A 20,077-nucleotide genomic window follows, 5' to 3' on the forward strand; every position below is an offset into this window, starting at 1 on the left:
CAGTAGAACCAGAGGCCAGCAGAAAGAGCTGGCTGTTTGCTGCTGTATTATAGGGACTGAGAGGGCTGTAGGCATGCCCTTCATCCAGACGATCCTTTATGGATTATTAGCATACTGCCCAAGGTGTCTGGTTTGCTGAAAACAATATTTTCAGGGTTCTCTTTCAATAAAGCTGAATAACTGTTCTGAATCTCTCATTCGTTTCATCATTTGTATTTCACAGTAGCAGTAACCCAGCTAATATATTTATAGATAAATGTTCTGCTTCTTGGGTGGTTGTCACTTAATCTTCAATCTCGTGCCTCGTAACTCACCGGAGGCAAACAATAATCCCACAGAAGGGTACCTACGTGTTCCTTCTTATTGCCTAATTATAACACACCCAGAATTTTGGCTGAGTTACAGCATTCTGGGAGGTGCTATCTTATTGAGAAAAGTGTGTAAAGTTAGTGTCAGTAGGACTATACATAGCAAAAGGCAAAGTAAAAATACATTTTTCTTTAAAATAGATCTCCTACTATTGAAATAGAAAGGACAACTACTAAATGTCTTGTTTCCCTGTAGAAAATTTGCCGTCAGTCTGGAGATCTGTAGAAATCAGCCATCAAATGTCTGGGTGCTTTGGAAAAGACTCTCAGGAAACTTCAGCAAAAAAATTGTTTATTTTTAATCTTTTCTGCCCTTCCCATAATAGCATTTTGACATTCTTTAAACTGGTCATCAGTAGGGACTTGTTGCTAATACAAAGATGCAGATGGCACATGCCTATGTAAAGAGATATTGATTAAGAAGCAGAATGAGAGGAGCAAAATGGATAGCTATTTTACTAGGGTAGAAATTGTGATAAGGGAGGCTGGAAAGAGAGAATCAGACTCCAGGTGATGGAAGTTCTGTGGAGGCCTCAAACTCATTCTTCATAAAGTCCTAAGCCTGCCTCTGAGACCATTAACCAGAGGACTTTTGCGGTGAAATCCTGACCCCATTGAAATCAGTGGCAAAGCTCCTATTGACTTCAGTGGAGCCAACATTCTACCCTTAGGGTACATCTACACTACAGGGGGGAGTCGATTTAAGATACGCAAATTCAGCTACGTGAATAGCGTAGCTGAATTCGACGTATCGCAGCCGACTTACCCCGCTGTGAGGACGGCGGCAAAATCGACTTCTGCGGCTTTCTGTCGACGGCGCTTACTCCCACCTCCGCTGGTGGAGTAAGAGCGTCGATTCGGGGATCGATTGTCGCGTCCCGTTGGGACGCGATAAATCAATCCCCGAGAGGTCGATTTCTACCCGCCGATTCAGGCGGGTAGTGTAGACCTAGCCTCCGTAACCATTAGAGGTAGACCAGAAAGAGACCCGATGTAGGCCTCATTATGTCCAGCTAGACTAAACTAAAAAGGATTGAGCATCTGAGCACCTTTAGTATTGACAGGTCTTCAATATTGTGCAGGTGGCTGAAAATTTAGAAAGGCACTTGAGTAATTTGATTTATTCCTTAAATTATACATGTATCCTCTGACCTGTATACACTGTATGTACTGCCTGTTCTATTTTTGCTAGAATAGAATGGTAAAGATCTAAGCAATTTATAAGGGAAAAATACTCTGAGTGGTTTCAGAACCCTAGGCCTTGGCTACACTTACCCGGTAGTTCGACGGCTGGAAATCGAACTTCTGGGTTCGACTTATCGCGTCTAGTCTGGACGTGATAAGTCGAACCCGGAAGTGCTCGCCGTCGACTGCGGTACTCCAGCTCGCCGAGAGGAGTACCGCGGAGTCGACGGGGGAGCCTGCCTGCCGAGTGTGGACCAAGGTAAGTTCGAACTAATTCGAACTAAGGTACTTCGAACTTCAGCTACGTTATTCACGTAGCTGAAGTTGCGTACCTTAGTTCGAATTAGGGGGGTAGTGTAGACCAAGCCCTAGAGATTGGTGAATAATAAATACTACCAGTTCATTTGTTCGTAGCACATGTTTTACTTTTTGAGGCACATATGATTATTGTTGTATTGTAATTTTTTGGTGTAGTGTAGATAATAAATTTGATATTATGTTTCAAAGGGAATCACTGAACAAATTAGGGCCTGTTCCTGCTCCCATTGACCTCAGTAAAAGTAGGATTGGACTCTGAATCCTAAAAACAATCTTGTTCTTTGTGTATTTTACAACTGGAGAAAATAAGACAGAGAAGCTAATCTGACTTGCTTGAGGTCTCAGAGGAAGTCAGTGTCAGAGGGTTCTATTCTCTTCTATTCAGATTCTTACAGTTTCTTCACCACTGTAATATCTGAGTGCTTTCCAGAAGTATATCCAACCATGAGACTGATCTTATTTAGTCTGGCTTACTCTTTTTCCCCTTTTTTCTCCCTGGGGGCGGGGGGTTGTTTTTTGTTTATTATTATTATTGATGTATTTTATTTATGTACTGTCTGCTGTGCTGTGTTTTTATTATTCAAGGCAAGGTCCAAGAGCTGCACCTTGCACCTAGAATGGAAAGCAGAAAAGTTTTGAGGTGGTTCTTTGATCCTGGGGGAGTGCACTCCTCAGTCCTGGACTGGCCACCAAGACAGCTCTATCTGATACCCAATCTTTTATTCTTGTGGTGGACAGCTCCATTGTACCTGAGAAATGTAGCTGTCAGCCATAGTCCTCATCATGGAGCATTAGAGAATCTTTCAGTGTCTGGGGGCCCAAACCATTCAGCACCTCAAAAATTAAGGCAGAGAGATCTTGAATTTAACCTGAGATTCTATGAAGAGCCAATGGAAAGAGCAGATGGCAGATTTGCTGTACTTTCAGTAGTCTGTGTTGATATGCATTCTGTACAAGTTGGAGCTTCTTAAAATCTGATGGTTGCATGACTAGATACATTGCATTCCTGTAATCCAGCTGGGAAATAACCAAAGTATGTATTAATGGATACTTCTACACTGTGATAAAAGTGTGTGGCTGGCCCGTCAGCTGAGTCAGACTTGCAGGGCTTGGGATAAAATTGCAGTTTACACATTGGAGCCTGGGCTCTGAAACCCTGCAAGGGAAAGGGTCTCGGAGCCCAGGCTGCATCCTGAGTCTGAATGTCTACATTGCAATTTTCAGCCTCACAACCGAAGCAAGGTGAGCCCGAGTCAGCTGATCTGGGCTCTAACACTCCATGCTGTAGGCTTTTTAATCTTGTCATTGGGTATGTTTTAGACATACCCAATGACACTAGGTAATTTTTTGTCAGGGTGGGACAAAGTCTCTTAGCCAGCTGTCGGGTGTAGAAAGCATTATTAGTAGCTGCTGCTCTGTGAAGTTTTAGTGAGGAATCCAAAAGTATTCAGCAGTGGATTGATTTAACTAAATGTGGGTGTGGCCCTTCACCCAGTGGAGACTGCACCCCGGCTACAAACCCCTCAGAGTAGAGCCTTTCTGGCCAAGTTAACTCTTAACATGGTGAAATGTGATCCCTAGGAGCCGCTAAATGGCTGGTGCCAGGAGGTCAATAACCTTCTAATTGTGGCACAATCCCTACGTAAAAGGATAAATGGACGCAAATCAGATATTAGGAATGGCAATATACAAAAACCTGTAGGACCTCCCTGGACACACAATAGCAGATTTAAAGGTAGCCATCCTGCAGCAAAATACTTCAGGACCAGACTTCAAGGAGAAACTGCTGAGCTTCAGTTCATCTACAAATTTGACACCATCAGCTCAGGATTAAACAAAGACTGAATTGCTAGCCAACTACAAAAGCAGTTTCTCCTCCCTTGGTGTTCACACCTCAACTGCTAGAAGAGGTCCTCATCCTCCCTGATTGAACTAATCTCCTTATCTCTAGCCTGACTCATCCTTGCTTCCATATTTATACCTGCCTCTGGAAATTTCCACTACATGCATCCAACGAAGTGGGTATTCACTCATGCTCCAATACGTCTGTTAGTCTATAAGGTGCCACAGGACTCTTTGCTGCTTTTACAGATCCAGACTAACACGGCTACCCCTCTGATACTCAACCTTCTAATTGAAAGGGATGGTATAAAAAGGTAAAATCAGGCCCAGAGTATCTGCTGTGAAGCAGAAAGAAGAGTTGGGAGCAGTTCAGGGAAACATCAAACTGTGTTGGGAACATTATCAGAGACCTGACATGATAGAAATTGGATTGTTCCAAATGAGCCTATTGATTCAGATCCAATTGATTATTCTTTAACTAAAAGGAAACGAGATTCCAAAGCAAGAAGGGGAAACGCTGTTGTTATTACCCCCATTTTACAGGACATTTCCCCCCCCCCCCCTTCTCCTTGGGAGCTCAGGCTGAAAATATGACTACATATTCTGCTGCGGCTGGATTAAGTTAGACTGGGTTGATTAGCGCCACAATCCAGTCTGCCTACTAGCTTCAGTCCGGATCGCAGCCAGATTTCTGGGCAGTGCTTTGGAGAGGGTGACACGCATCAGTGGCACTCGCTGCATCCCTCTGCCTCCTGGCCTCCCCCAAACTCCAGTCTGCAAAGACAGCGTCCTCTGAAACGCTGCCCGGAGTCCGAGGGCACAGTCTCAGCTGTCCCCGCGGAATGCACCGGGGTGGCGCCTGTTGACAGCGTTTTCCTCTGGACGGGTTTGCAGCTGGTGAGAGAGCTCAGCTGGCAGAGCCCCACGCTCTGTGTAATTACGGTGCTAAACCTAGCGGTGGGCTGGTGCGTTCCCGCCCCCCGGGCTCTGCGCTCCTGCACACAGGGCGCCGTGCCGGGCTCCTCGTGTACCTCGCCACAGCAGCCCGGAGCAGAGAATGCCAGGGGCCGTGCCTCGCTTTCCCTCGCGCGCTCCCTCTCTCCCCATCCGAGCCCTTTGTTAATTGATGTGCCTGTGACTATTGGCTGAAGTTCTCCCAGCGATTTGCATGAGCAGAGAGGGGAGTGTCTTCTGCTGCCTTCACACCAGGAGCTAAATGACTGCAGTTTCAGAGGGAATGAACTACCAAGGGACTGGCAGGCGCTCGCAAGCCCTAGGAGCAAGCTGGCTTCCGAGGAGCAGGCACCGGCAGCTGGAGATGGGGCACCTACGCAGCGCTGGGCGCACCACCAGCCACAGAAACCTGCAGGTAGGGGATGTGTGCGGGGGAGCCCTGCAAGTTGTGAGCTCGTGCCCAGGAGAAGCGGTTGGGGTTTAAAAACAAACAAAAAAAAAAAAAGCAAATGCTCTAGCTCGATCTAAACTTCATCGTGAGCGATCAATGGGTCCTGTTGGCTGTAGCACCTCTACCAACAGCAATCAAAGCTGGGTGGGGGGGTGTCTTTGTTTATGTCAAAGAACCGTTTAAGCCATTACACTGACAGGAGAATGGTTTTAAATGGAGGGGAGAAGAACTCCCCGAGGCTGGAGACGAAGTTACGTGAATCAGTTTCCAAATGCAGAGCTGGCTTGGCAATCAGAAAGGGCCAGTTTTTTTTGCATAATCTTTTTCAGGCGCTTCTGTTTGCGTTTCGGGTGAGTCCTGCGGAGGGAGAAGGGGGCTGGTGAGGGTCAGTACTTACCTGTTAAACGGGAATTGAAACTTGAACACCGAGCTCTGGGCTACATGAACGGGGAGCCCCCTTTGCTCCTCTGTGTGAGGTGTTCTTGGTGCTGATGGTAAACTTCCCTGCATAGTCTGTTTGGTGCACACGGGGCTGCATTGGGGGTTGTGCAACAGGGCCATCGGAGGCGAATAGGCACATCTGTGACATGGTCTATTTGGTTACGATAGTTGGTGTGCATGACCTGTTTGAGGGATGCGGCGGTGTAGACTGTCTATGCGAAGTGGATAATGCATCTGGTGCACAGTGTGTGGTGTATTTGGTGCAGGCGGTTTCTTTGGGGGGGGGGAGTGAGTGGTGCACGTGTCGGTTGTTGGGTGCAGAGGGTGGCATATCTGATGCTTATGGTGGTGTGTCTGATGCAGAGGGTGTATTTGGTGGACATTGTTATATGGGTTTGTGTGAGGAACAGATATTGCAGATGGTTTGGGTGTATTTGAGGACAGGAGCTCATGTATTTGGTGGTGTAATTAGGGGGCAAACGTTTGGGTATTTGGAATGCACACTGGTGGATATGAATGAAAGATGGTGGTGAAAATTGTGTATTTTGGGTAAGATTATGATATATTCGGGGTCTAGACTGATGGTTTTGGAATGCAGATGATGGTGTATTTGGGGGGGTAGTAGTGGTGTATTTGTGGTGCTGAAGGTTGTGTATTTGTGGGTAGTTGGTGGTATATTTGGAGCACAGATGGGCAGGTGACTAGTTTTTATCTGGTATATTTGCGGTGCAGATGGTGATGTATTTAGAGGGTAATTGGTGGCATATTTGTGGTGGAGATGGTGATGTAGTTAAGGTATATTTGGGCTACGGGTAGTGGTGTATTTGTGGTGCACATGGTGTATTTGGGGATAGGTAGTGGTGTATTTGTGGTGCACATGGTGTATTTGGGGATAGGTAGTGGTGTATTTGTGGTGCACATGGCGGTATATTTGGGGTGCAGGTATGGGTGTATCTGGGGCACAGATGGTGCATTTCATCGCAGAGAGGCTGCAGCTTGTGGGCAGGGTGGGCTGGCTGGGCATGTGCCAGGGACATCCCTCTCTAATCCCCTGTGCCTTTCTCTCCCTAGCATTTGTTCCTTTTCCTGCTCTTCATCGGCCCTTTCAACTGCTTTGCCAGTTACAGCCGCGCCACCGAGCTCTTCTACAGTCTCAACGAGGGGCTGCCGGCCGGGGTGCTCATCGGGAGCCTGGCACAGGACCTACGGCTACATGGGGTGGCTGCGGAGGGTCTGCCGACCCGTCGCGGGGAGCCTGTGCTCTCCTTCAGCCTGGCCTCCCAGGGGCTGGGTGGCCAGTACGTGAGCCTGGACAACCGCTCGGGGGAGCTGCACACCTCAGCCCTGCAGATCGACCGCGAGGCGCTGTGCTTGGAGACCGGCGCTGGCTTATCTGCCTCTCTGCCAGCGCCATCCTCGGAGCCCTGCCTGCTGCTGCTGGACGTGCTGGTGCTGCCCCAGGAGCACTTCCGCCTGGTGAAGGTGAAGATCTCCATCCGCGATGTCAATGACAATGCACCACGATTCCCCGTGCCCAACATGCGCCTCTGGGTACCCGAGAACGCCCCCATCGACACCCGCCTGGCCATAGAGCACCCGGCCCTCGACCCTGACCTGGGCACCAATGCAGTCCAGACCTACCGCCTTAAGGACGACTATGGGGTCTTCACCCTAGATGTGGAGGAGAATGAGAGTGGGGAGAGGACCCCCTACCTGATTGTTATGGGGGCTCTGGACAGGGAGGACAGGGAGGAGTATGTCACCCTCATCATCGCGGAGGATGGGGGGACCCCGCCGTTACTGGGCAGTGCCACCCTCACCATTGGCATCAGCGACATCAACGACAACTGCCCCCAGTTCAGCGATTCCCAACTCAACGTTACTGTCTATGGGAATTCCAGTGCAGGGACACACGTGGCCACCATCCACGCAGTTGACATGGACCTGGGATCCAATGCCCAGATCTCTTACTCTTACAGTCAAAAGGTCCCCCAGCCATCAAGAGATTTGTTCCATCTGGATGAAAGTACAGGAGCCATCAAGCTCTCTAGTAAGATCGATGGTGATGCTCCCCGGCTCCATAGGTTGACTATATTGGCCAACGGTCCTGGTTGTATCCCTGCTGTGACCACTGTGCTTGTGTCCATCATCAAAGTCATGTTGAGACCCCCTGAAGTGGTCCCTCGTTTTATAGCTAATGAAGTAGAAGGTGTGGTTTACTTGAAAGAATTGGAGCCTGTTAACACACCGATAGCATTTTTTACTATAAAAGACCCAGATGAAAAATATAAAGTGGATTGCTTTTTGGATGGCAATGGGCCATTCAAACTGTCACCATACAAACCATACAATAATGAATATTTATTAGAGACTACAAGGCCTTTAGACTATGAGGTACAGCAGCTCTATGAAATATCAGTGGTTGCATGGAACTCAGAGGGATTTCATGTAAACAAGATAATTAAAGTACAGGTTCTGGACGATAACGACAACTCACCAGTTTTCCCTCAACAATTAATAGAATTATCTATTGAAGAAAATAATGCTCCCAATGCTTTTTTGACCAAATTGCATGCAACGGATGCTGACAGTGGAGAGAGAGGGAAAGTGTCCTATTTTCTAGGGCCTGATGCCCCTTCATATTTTTCTTTAGATAAAACTACAGGTGTTCTTACAGTTTCCACTCAGCTGGACAGAGAAGAAAAAGAGAAATACAGATATACTGTTAAAGCAATAGATTCTGGATTGCCTCCCAGAGAATCGCTAGCAACTGTCACCATCACAGTTTTGGATAAAAATGACAATAGTCCTAGATTTATCAATAAGGATTTCAGTTTTTTTGTACCAGAAAACTTTCCAGGTTTTGGGGAAATTGGAGTTATCAGTGTTACAGATGCTGATTCAGGGCAAAATGGATGGGTAGCCCTTTCAGTTGTAAATGGAAGTGATATTTTTGTGATAGATACTGGCAAAGGAGTTTTGAGAGCTAAGGTCTCCCTCGACAGGGAGCAGCAAAGTTCCTATGTCTTGTGGGTTGAAGCTGTTGATGGAGGTGATCCTGTCCTTTCTTCTACTGCCAAAATAACTATCCTTCTTCTGGACATTAATGACAACCCCCCACTGGTCTTGTTTCCTCAGTCTAATACATCTTATTTGTTGGTACTTCCTTCTACTCTTCCTGGCTCTCCCATCACAGAAGTCTATGCTGTAGATAAAGACACTGGCATGAATGCTGTCATAGCTTACAGCATCATAGGTAGAAGAGGTCCACGGCCTGAATCATTTAGGATTGACCCTAAAACTGGTAATATCACCTTGGAAGAGTCACTGATGCAGAATGACTATGGTCTCTACCGGCTACTCGTAAAAGTTAGCGATCATGGCTATCCAGAGCCCCTCCATTCCACAATCATGGTGAACCTTTTTGTCAATGACACAGTGAGCAATGAAAGCTATATTGAAAGTTTGTTAAGAAAGGAACCTGACATTAATATAGAGGAAAAAGAGCCACAAATATCTATAGAGCCTACGCATAAAAAAATGGAGTCACCATCTTGCATGCCTACCTTAGTAGCCCTGTCAATAATAAGCTTGGGCTCAATCACTTTAGTAACTGGGATGGGCATTTACATCTGTTTACGAAAAGGGAAAAAGCATCACAGAGCAGATGAAAATTTGGAAGTACAAATCCCACTAAATGGAAGAATTGACCTTCATATGTTGGAGAAGAAACCAATGGAGATTTCTAATATTTGATGTTTCCATGTGGATAAACCAAACTGCTGTCTAACAAACCTCGGACAATGCCCAGATTGGGTATGTTGACAGCAGTTACAATGAAGGACCACTAATTTATAACTTAATAATATTATAATTGTAAATAGCTGTTTACAGGTTTTTTAAAGTCAAATTCAGATTACAGCTTTTTTAATGAAATCTTCGTACTAACCGCTAGCAAGGAGTCTATAAAAACATGAACATCATTTGCAGCTATCATAAACCCATCATATCAGTGATTATACCGAGAGAGGAAGGTAAGACAATGATGAATTAAACTTAAGTTTAAAAAGTTTAAAAAGTCATTTTAACCACAAGAGGGCATCAGATGCTCCTGTGCAGGGAACTGTTGAGGTACTGACCATGAGATTAATGCAAAGTATATTTATGGGTTTTAATATAAAACATATCTGGATATACATATATTTACACAAAAGAAATTTGTATTCCACTGGTTGTATGATAAAAAGAAGAGGAGGAAACATGCACTAGTAAAACAAACAGAATTTTTACCTCATGAGTAATACTTAGACAGTATGATAGAGAAGGCATTAACAAGAAGTGCAATTCCTGTTGAGCAAAGATGCAAAATATTGTCATGTAATCAGAATTTGAACTTCTGTAACATCTTCATCTTTCACTTATTACAGACTTAATATCTTCACACAAACTACCATTGCTCCAACAGTTTACTTGCCGTTATTAGGGAAAAAATTGTATTTAATATTTCTTACAACAAACATACACACACACAAATCCATCTCAGTAAATATGGCCAGATGCAAAGAAGAAAAGGAATGGTTAAATCCTTCGTTGTCCCAGAAGTGTTGATATTTTTATTCTTCCAGCAATCTGTCAGTCGTATTCCATCACTTTGGTTGTGTAACAGATATTTTTAAGTGATTCTACTGACGCTAATCTGTCAGATGAAAACAAAAAACACTTCACATTATTAGCAATTCTAGAACTTAGTTTATACTGACTATTGTTCCTCTCTGGGATGGTATTACATGTGAAAGATCTGATTTCTGCCTTTTTGGCTACCATTCCAGGCTCCTTTTCATTGGTTTTGTTTTTTGTATCAATTCCAAAATTGTATTTGTAAGACTGGTGGCATATTTTCTCGATAATTTATTCTTTGCTGCATCCTCTGCAACAAAGCAGCAGGTTTATCAGTGATGCATCATTTTCTCTTCATTGTAAGAACTGGGAACTATCTGTTGTATGATGGTTACATCAAATTTATCTGTGTAAACAAGGTAAATAAGTGTTATGCTTAAAACTAATCATTTTGATTTCTGGCATCATATGTCTGTACTGTACCAAAAGTGTTTATATGTCTGCAAATTAAAGCTATATATTTTCATAATAACTTTTTCTCTCGGTGCTCACCTTTTAATGATAAAGCAGAGTACCACTCGGTTTACAAGCAATTTTTCATCATTACTTAGGTATTTACTCTTTTGTTTATTTTTAATTTAATACATAGCACATTCTTAAAAAGCATAATACTTCCAAAAAATAATACACTCCAAAATTGTTCTTAGGAACCTTATCCTGCACCCATTGGAATCAATGGCAAGGCTCAAATTGACTTAAATGGTGCAGTATCAGGTTCTTGCTTTTTAAAGTATGCAGTGCAACTATATATAGATTTTGATACATTCACCCACTTTGGCTAGTACAGGGGTTGGCAACCTCTGGCACGCGGCTCGCCAGGGTAAGCACCCTGGCGGGCCAGACCAGTTTGTTTACCTGCCACCTCCGCAGGTTCGGCCGATCGCGTCTCCCACTGACCGCAGTTCGCTGCTCCAGGCCAATGGGGGCGGTGGGAAGCCGTGGCCAGCACATCCCTCGGCCCACGCCGCTTCCCGCAGTCCCCATTGGCCCGGAGCGGTGAACCGCAGCCACTGGGAACCGCAATCGGCCGAACCTGCGGAGGCAGCAGGTAAACAAACTGGTCCAGCCCTCCAGGGTGCTTACCCAGGCGAGCCACGTGCCAGAGGTTGCCGACCCCTGGGCTAGTACCTTACTCCACTGTAGACTCATTGAAATCTGCAGGCCATTTACTGAGTGGGGTGCTACTTATCATGAGTGAAAGTATAAGAATCTGGCCATATTTTATCAAACCACCTTATTATCAAAATGAATTTATTTTCAGAGGTTTATTTCAACTAGTTCTTAGTATTAACATTTCTATAATATACTCTCAGAACATTTTTTGTTTGTGAGCAGTTTGATGGCTGTGTTCCATGAAAAAATTAATTCTACCTGTCAAATGCTTATGGTTTATCACCTTGTTTTGTTTCTTTTAATATTATTAATATATGAAAATGGCACGTATCTATGAAAATTCATGTCATGAAAAAGACATTGATTATTATCTCAGAAGAAATATGACTAATTCCTTGTAATTGGGTTCTTTATTATACATTTTGATGCTTTGGTGGAAAAGTTTAGTTCTCCATACTACCTTTATTCAGTCTAGCAGCATGTTAAGAAAAATAGCAAAAGAAAAATAGCATTTTCTGCATTACTTCTGTATTATTCAAATTAGAAGCCTGGTCTCATTTCCAGTGAAGTCAATGACAATTATACCATTGACTTAAATGGGAGCAGGAACAAGGATCAAACTTTTAATAACAAAAAACTAAAACGTAAAATCATGGCTCTGATCCTACAACCCTTACACACAGGGCACCAGATTATGTGATTCTTACTCAGGCCTTGTCTACATGTGGATTTGCACGGATTGAATTGAACTCGTTGGTTTAAGACTGGCTTATTTTAGTTTATCTTAAACCCGTTCATAATCAATTTAAGATAAACCAAAATGAGCCTGGTTTAAACTGAAATAAGAGCGTCCACACAGTTGTATGCACCTGGTTTAAGTAAATCAGTTTGCAATCACACCTTCACTTAGGGTACGTCTATACTTACTTCCGAGTCCGGCGGTAAGCAATCGATCTTCTGGGTTCGATCCCGGAAGTGCTCGCCGTCGACGCCGGTACTCCTGCTTGGCGAGAGGAGTACGCAGAGTCGACGGGGGAGCCTGCCTGCCACGTCTGGACCCGAGGTAAGTTCGAACTAAGGTACTTCAACTTCAGCTACATTATTCACGTAGCTGAAGTTGCGTATCTTAGTTTGAAGTGGGGGGTTAGTGTGGACCAGGCATCAGACTAGTGCAACTATGTGTGGTGAAGTAAAGGTAAGCCTTTATCTTAAATAGTCCCATTGACTTTAATGGGCTATCTGTGGTGGCAGGTGCTAGTCAGTGTCAGTAAGGTATCATAATCCACCCCATGGGTAGTCTTCATGCAGGTAGTCCCACAGAAGAGAATAAAGCATGCAAGATTGGGTCCTTTTGTTTTTTTTAACTCAAAACTATGCAATTGGCAGCAGGTAAAAAAAGCTATCAGCCATGCAACAATTTGGTTAATCATATCCATGACAAAACAATCAGGTATTATCTCAAACTCATGGCACAGTAGATGTTTTTCATTTTAAAAAAGAGGGCTTCTAATTTCCTAGTGTCAGAATAGTTGATACCAGTAATGAGGCACTTTTCTGTAGACCTTGCTGTTGACAGAATATCCCTTTCAGAAATCCTTTTCATGCAAAAGACATTTTTAATGAGTATAGCTAAAGTAAATTAGATTCAAAGATAAAAGGCCCATTTTACTAACACCTTGTGTTAGTGCAGTTGCCAAAATGTATGCTAATCTTGTCAATGCTGGTAGTTGAGCTGGCATGAAAATAAATGTCCCATTCATTAAGAATCCCAATATCCATTGAACAATCTGTGAGTGAGTGGGTGCTGTTTCTCCAGTTCAATAAAAAATAAGATGGCCCTAATCTTTGTGCTGCCAAAGACACTGTAGCATTGCAATGCAAAACGTATTTGAATTAGAATTAGCAAATAAAGGACAAGAAATGGGCTGTGAGCCTAGTGGAGGTGAGCATAGAAAATCAGTTTGGGTTCTTCTCTTTTTTTTATTCCATTTGATCTTTCTAAAAAGATGGGAGCTCCATGAGTCTTTGAAGTTATTGTTTTGATGCAAAATTAGCTAAACGCTGCCTGTTTTAATATCAGTAAGGGATGAATTCTGAAAGTGTGGCAACGAGAAGGAGACCATTTTGCTTTCGCCCCCCATGTCTAACACTGAAACTCCGTTTTATCTGATGGCCTATGCAGGCTTCAAGGCCCTGATTCAGCAAAGCACTTAAACCTTGCTTTGCTGAATCAGGGCTCAAATATTTGACTATGCCTACAAAGTCAGATCCAAAGCCCATTGAAGTCAGTGGTAAAACTGTTTTTGACTTCAATGCAGCCAGGATTTCACTCTTAATTTTTCAGTTTCAGAAGATTTAATGAAAATACCCTAATTCAAAAATATGAACAGATTAATTCCCTACTAAACTTTCACTTCTGGAGACTCATGTTCAAAGTGGTCAAAAGAGAAATGAATTTTCTGGTTTGAGCTCATCCTAGCTCTCAGTGAACAGTGGCCTGCATTACAAAAACACCCTGCAATTTGGCATAATTTGACATAAATGGCACTTCCAGCTCAAAAAAGGTCAGTGACAGAAACTGCAGGGTGTTTCTTTCCAAGACTCAGGTGCATTGACAGAGCTTTGCAATGGAGCTTGTACAGTGACTGCTACCTGCTCTGTACTGTGCTTGTCACCAGTTTTGTGTCTAGCAATCATTCATTTTCATATGCATTAATATTTACAAAATTAACTTACAGTTAAAAACAATACATCAAAATACACACTGACTCCACTGAAACAGACATTTGCTTCACGCTGGTCTCCAACTAAGCTGAAGTTTGGATCGTTGAGTAAATTCATGTCCTTTATTACCAAAAAGTATCAACGTTTAAATGTTTTGTGAAATTTTAGTGGAAGCCACAGGTACTCAGCACCTTTAGGATCAGCCTATCAGTTTAATGGGACTTCTCACAGGATTAAGGATTACTCGTTGATCTTTCTAATCTATTAAAAATTAGTCTTTCATTTAATGGACTGGAAAATGATCTCTGGGAGCCATTTGCACACTTCTAGCATGCTACTTCATAATAAGTCATTCAGAGTTATGAAGTTTCTCATAATTTGTAGCATGTCATAATTTAAAGGTTTCTAGGTTATAATGTGTCTAAAAATAACTGTGCATGCAGAGTAGCTGCTTCTGTTTCGTGCTCTGTACAAGACTGAAGCTGCTGCCAGGGAGATAAACCTGACATCTGCACAGCAATGCAGAGAAACTCACAGAATTTGGCAAGTAAGGAAGAACAAATAAAGATTTTCAAATGCTAGAAAACAAAGATACTTTCATTCCTACAAAGAAAGGTTATCTGTCAAACACTTTGTAACCAAAGTTTCAGAATTTGCATCTAGAGTTTTAGACTAGTTTTGACTTAGTGGGTTTTAAAACCCAAATGATACAGTTCTGAATATTTCTGAAAAGAAACAAACAGAACACTAAGTATACAACAGGTGCTAAGAAAACATTGTTCTTAATACAGAGCCTTTTAATAATTTATGATGCATTCAATCATTTATCTCACTGCCTGTGAAAACAAATCCATGCCTAGTGTTTGACTTGCAGGTTTTCACATTGCTATCTTACACCCATCAAAAACTAGGTATTTTGAGTAGCAGGCATTTAGGTTATGACTCAAATATACTATGTGGGATCATTTAATCTATGTTCAAATAGAGAAGTTGACTTTGTGTTCAGGCTTGACATTATGTTCCCACAATCGTTGGAATAACTATGGGTTTCAATCCCTGAAGGGTGAACTCAGTTTTCCATCCTTCTGGATCTGCTGTATATTTTACATCTCCAGAGCCCTGCACAAACATTAATCCTCACCACAAGTCAATGGAGTGAGTGTACAGAATGGGGAAACAAACACTCAGAGGGTCAGATTCTGCCCTGATTACATCTTGTGCAGTTCCATAGAAGGGTGTAAATCAGGGAAGAATTTGGCCCATAGAGGTTAAGGTTAACAATTTCAAATGTGTATTTAAATAAATAAAAGTGGCTCCCTTCAGGTTAGAAAATATGGGGCCTACATCACTTACCCTCATCCCAGAATCAAAGATGCAGCTGGGATTACAACCCCGTTGTTCCTGGCTCCAGTTCCTCTGCTCTCCTCATTAGATTACTGCTCTTCTAAAGTACTTTTGCAAGCCTAGGAGCTTTATCCAGTGTCCTTGGTGCACGCGCACGCACACACATACACAAATGTGTTAGTTAAATGCTGCCAGTTATCTGACTGTGACTGCATTAGACTAGTGCTATGTATAATGATAGTTAAAGCATTTTGAGGAGCTGCAAGAAACTATGATATGTGAAGTATTTCAGTTATTACTAGTTATCTTATTATAGTGCCTAGAGGCTTCAACCAAGATCTTGGCCTCTTCATGCTAGGTAATGTACAAACATATAATGAGGGACAGTATCTGTCCCCAGAAAACTCACAACTGAGTAGATGAGACAGGGTGGGAGGGAAAACAGATGCCCAGAGAGGTGATGTGGCTTGCCCAACATCACACAGGCTCAGTGCAGAGACAATGGAATTTAAGTCTCAGGCCAGTACGCTGCTTCTGCTATATGAATTATTCTAAAGCAGTGACAAAAATACTTTATAGAATTATTTTTTTCAATTGTAGCCACCTCCTTTCAGTCAAAGCTTGCAGAACACATACAGGAAGTGTGATCCTGTACATTTAGTAATATGGCAAGCCCTTTAAAATGGTAAATTGAATACAAAGTTATTTAGTGCAAGTTAGCCCCCTCCTCCATATCACACCCCGGGCTACATTTTTAGAAGAATAAAGTAATAAAAGAGGTGTGTGATATCCAAAGGACCAGACAAGTGCTGCTTTCGGGGATGTGTTGCACTTCACTAGGCACTGAAGTGAATAACAGCAGAACATAGCAAAGTTAATTAAATGCAGTCAAAATGAAAAAGTCCCTTAAAGAGAGCAGTGGCAGTACCTGTGAGAAATGAAAGGAAGTGGTCATAAGCTAAATAAAGGTTCACCCTGGTTCTGCTGGAGTTGCTGAGCATCCCCAGCAGTGTTAAGGTCCCCTTTCATCTTTCTTTGACCCTAAGAGTAAGTTGGCACAGTACTGAGGTTTTCTGACACTAAATGCTAATACAAAATGCAGTAAATGACTCGCATTGTCAGGAGGTCAACGTTGTAAAGAGAATAAAGGATGGAATGTTTTTAAAGGGTCTGTTGCACTATAATAATAGCATTCTTTTATTGGTAACTTTCCATCATGCTATCATGTTGTGCTAGCTCATTTTTGCTAACACAGTACAAAACAGGTCTTATTAGAAACATTTGAATATTCTCAGCCAAAGTACATGATGCTACTGTGACATGGTGTGTCCACAGGAACAGTGAAATTTTGTTAATGAAATTAGATCCTTATTTATTTTGTATCAGTATACAAATATTATAGCTGACTCTGCACTGACTTTCCAAATAATCTATAACTCTATAGCTCTTCTCTCCTATATTTCATTAAATATTTAATTGCACTAATAAGAAAGAGGATGTTTGGTATCCTGCAGATGTTTACTGTTCAAATGGGAAGCATGCAATTCTACCTACAAGATACCTGCACATTATTTTTTTTCTGGTTGACTCAGGGGGAGGGGGAAAGTGCATGCAACCTATATATATTTTTTGGAGGGTGGGGGTGAGGTGTAACTGTTATTGTTTTTCTCTGAGAACAGCTGTACATTGAGCAGAATTAAATAGGTTTGAATTGTTAATCATTAATTTATTTTTCTTTGAAACAGGTGTACTGAAAAATCAGAGTCACAGCAAATATGGGGTTACTCACATAAATGTAGCTATTTTATCATTTGGCCCCCAGCTTTGTACAGCTGAGACTTTGGATTACGTTCTCCACTGCTCTACAAGGAAAAGCCCAAATGTTAGGGCATATTTAAATCCTGGAAGTTCTGTTAAATATCTACTTAAAATCAACATGAGATATCTAATTACTTAAATGCCTCAACTCCACTCGGAAACAAGTTAATTCAAATAATCCAGCGCTTTAGGCCTCAAGTACTGAGCACCTCCTGTGAGGAGCTGAGCATCCTCCACTCCCATTTGACCTCTCATGAGTTAAGGGCATTTTTATCAACTCACATAATCCTTTTGTATAAAGAAGACCAAAATCACCAGCATTTTCCCATCCAGGCTGCAGCAGCTCTGAGGAGATCAGAGACAGGAACTTTAAAGGGTCCTACTGTTTTTCTGATACTAACATCTCACTTTTGATACGAAAAGTGCTTCATTAGTGCATCTTCAATAACATAATTTTATATGATAGACTGTAAAGGGTCTAGTGGTTTGATTGATCACATATCTGATAACTCTTTTTTTTTTAAAGATACCAAATACCTAACATACATTTCTCCATGTATTTGCCCTCTAAAAAAACCCAAAGTTTACACTAATAAAGTGAAACTATTTGGCTAATATAATCAAATGTGATGCTCTGGCACAAGGACCCAGCTTGGAAAGTATTAAGAGCTTCCCCTTGAAGCTATAGTTAAAGTGCTTCTTTTCATACCTTTTCTTTCTCTTGAATAAGACACTTTCCATACCATCCAGGTACATATTCATATGAGTTCTCACCTGAGTGGACACGTAAGGTTTTATGTTTAATTTTAATTAAATACAAAACAACTAAATGCTGGGTGTTCATTTCAGGAAAACATTCAGAATAGCCAGCCCACCTTTTACCAGCTCAGCTAGACCGAGTATCCAGAAAAGCCAGCCCAGATGCATATCATAAAAGCCTCTGGCTTCTCATATACTATTATGGTGGAGTAGCCTACAGTTTAGTGCAAGTATAGGTCCACATTTTGCCCTCAGTGAAAACTTTTCAAACTTAATCCCAGTGACATCAGCGGAGTTGCACACGTGTAACAGGAAAGCATTTGTCCACCCATGGTTTCATTAATATAGCTTTGCACATGTCTACATTTTTTGTACAAATCACTGATGTTTGTAGTGTCTATGAGTGAAACCAATATTGTTTTTTGTTTGAATAAGCCACCTCTCAACTCTGTTTTTGCTTGCTGCCGCAGTGAGACACTGTGTCTTGAGATACCCAGTAGCCAGGTACCACCTGTCTCCTTCCAAACTCCCAACCCATGCAAATAGCTACAAGAGCATGTCTGCTGGGAACACTCTCATACACATTTATCTGAGCCAACTGCTTTGTTTTCTCTGAGCACCCTTGTTCCTGAAAACTTTCTCACTGGAATGTTCACAAATCAGCAAATAACTGGGGTAACAATACCAGTGAAGTGGATTGGAGACCTTATTTGCTGAGAGTCACATTTTTTGTATACCTGCTGTTTATGAGAATGCTGACACCCACAAATCTTCAAGAAAAATGATACATGGTAGATGCACAAAGGCAAAGAAAGAAGTCTCATTGCTACTCCATCTTCACTGGTCTACTCATGATAGATTACACTGTGCTAGGGATGCAATTCTTAGAGGAAAAGATTATGATTCCATACAGTACAAGGAACAAAATGCTATGTTGCAATGCCAAAGGATATTTTGATATGGAAATATGCAAAAGAGGAGCCAGAGAAATCCTTTATCAGCCTGACAGAAACACACAGATTCCTTATATGGTTCTAAAATGTTCTGTGTCAAACATATTGAACACAACAGTTTATAGAATCATTACATCTTCAGCAAGTAACAGAAAGACCTTTGCAAAATGTATCAACTTCGCTTTTACTTTAAAGGCAAAGACAATTCAGTGGTAATTGACTTGTGCTCAGAGTGCTGTGAGTTGAGTGTTCTACAAGATGACCTGAGCAAAACATTTGAAGTCCACCTTCACAAGACATGAAATTCCTTAGCAAGTGTTTTCAGATAATGGTCTACAATAAAGTAGTGCAAGGTTGGAAACTTTTACAAAGCATTAGGTTTCTCTGATCATATTACATCCAGTCCAAAGTACCCAAGGACAAAAGGACCTGCAGAATGAACAGGTCAAACTCAAAAATATACTCCAGACATTAAAAGAGAGTGATGAAGATCCTTCTTGACTATATATACAGAAATATATCCTAGAAGCTAATCTGGAATCTCCCATCCAATTATGAATGAATGAATGAATAAATAAAAAAATAAAAAATAAATAAACGAATACATACATATTTTTAAAAAGATAGTCAATTGCATCTGGCTTTCCTAAGCCAAACAACAGGTACTCCGTTGAGAAGAAGCAGATAGCTCATAAACAGATGCATTAAAGATATTACAACAGGTTAGTAAACTTGAATGTTCCTCAGCAGGTACAAGTATGAGAATAAGGTAAGTGGGACCTGCTGTGATGCTGATCAAAGAAAATACTCCTAGATCCTGTACACTATGCCCTTCAAATGGATCTAAGTTCAAAAAGAATCAGAAAGACACCTTAAAGGCTCTAGTAAATTCTGAGAAATATAAAAATATTACCATTTAAAATGTAATATACTATCATGGATATTACACCCCAAGAGAAAGAGCTGATATGAAAGATGAGAAGACAAATCAGGAACTCAGTAGTATACCTGAAGGAGGTCCAGGTTTTTGAATACCATAAAACCTAACTGGTATTAATGACTGCAGACTGATTGTTGCCCTTTGCAGCTTTGACTTTCAAAGGGGAGGTTTAAGGATAAAAACAGGAAGC

At 42.0% G+C, this 20,077-nt stretch overlaps 1 protein-coding gene across 1 annotated transcript; it reads left to right on the forward strand.

Moving 5' to 3' along the window:
- The first annotated feature begins 4,756 nt into the window (after window positions 1-4,756).
- On the forward strand, window positions 4,757-10,708 carry PCDH20 (protocadherin 20). Its single transcript, XM_034758381.1, has 2 exons — window positions 4,757-5,082; window positions 6,631-10,708. The coding sequence occupies exons 1-2, from the start codon at window positions 4,930-4,932 to the stop codon at window positions 9,313-9,315; spliced, it is 2,838 nt and encodes a 945-aa protein (XP_034614272.1). The 5' UTR covers window positions 4,757-4,929; the 3' UTR covers window positions 9,316-10,708.
- Window positions 10,709-20,077: the final 9,369 nt, after the last annotated feature.

Source organism: Trachemys scripta, chromosome 1 (genome assembly GCF_013100865.1).
Source record: "Trachemys scripta elegans isolate TJP31775 chromosome 1, CAS_Tse_1.0, whole genome shotgun sequence".
NCBI classification, from domain to species: Eukaryota; Metazoa; Chordata; order Testudines; family Emydidae; genus Trachemys; species Trachemys scripta.

Bases quoted from the DNA above. Each gene is read 5' to 3' on its own strand.
- PCDH20 (XM_034758381.1), top strand. From the start codon at position 4,930: ATGACTGCAGTTTCAGAGGGAATGAACTACCAAGGGACTGGCAGGCGC. The intron at 5,083-6,630 runs GTAGGGGATGTG...TTCTCTCCCTAG, and splicing joins CCAGCCACAGAAACCTGCAG to CATTTGTTCCTTTTCCTGCT.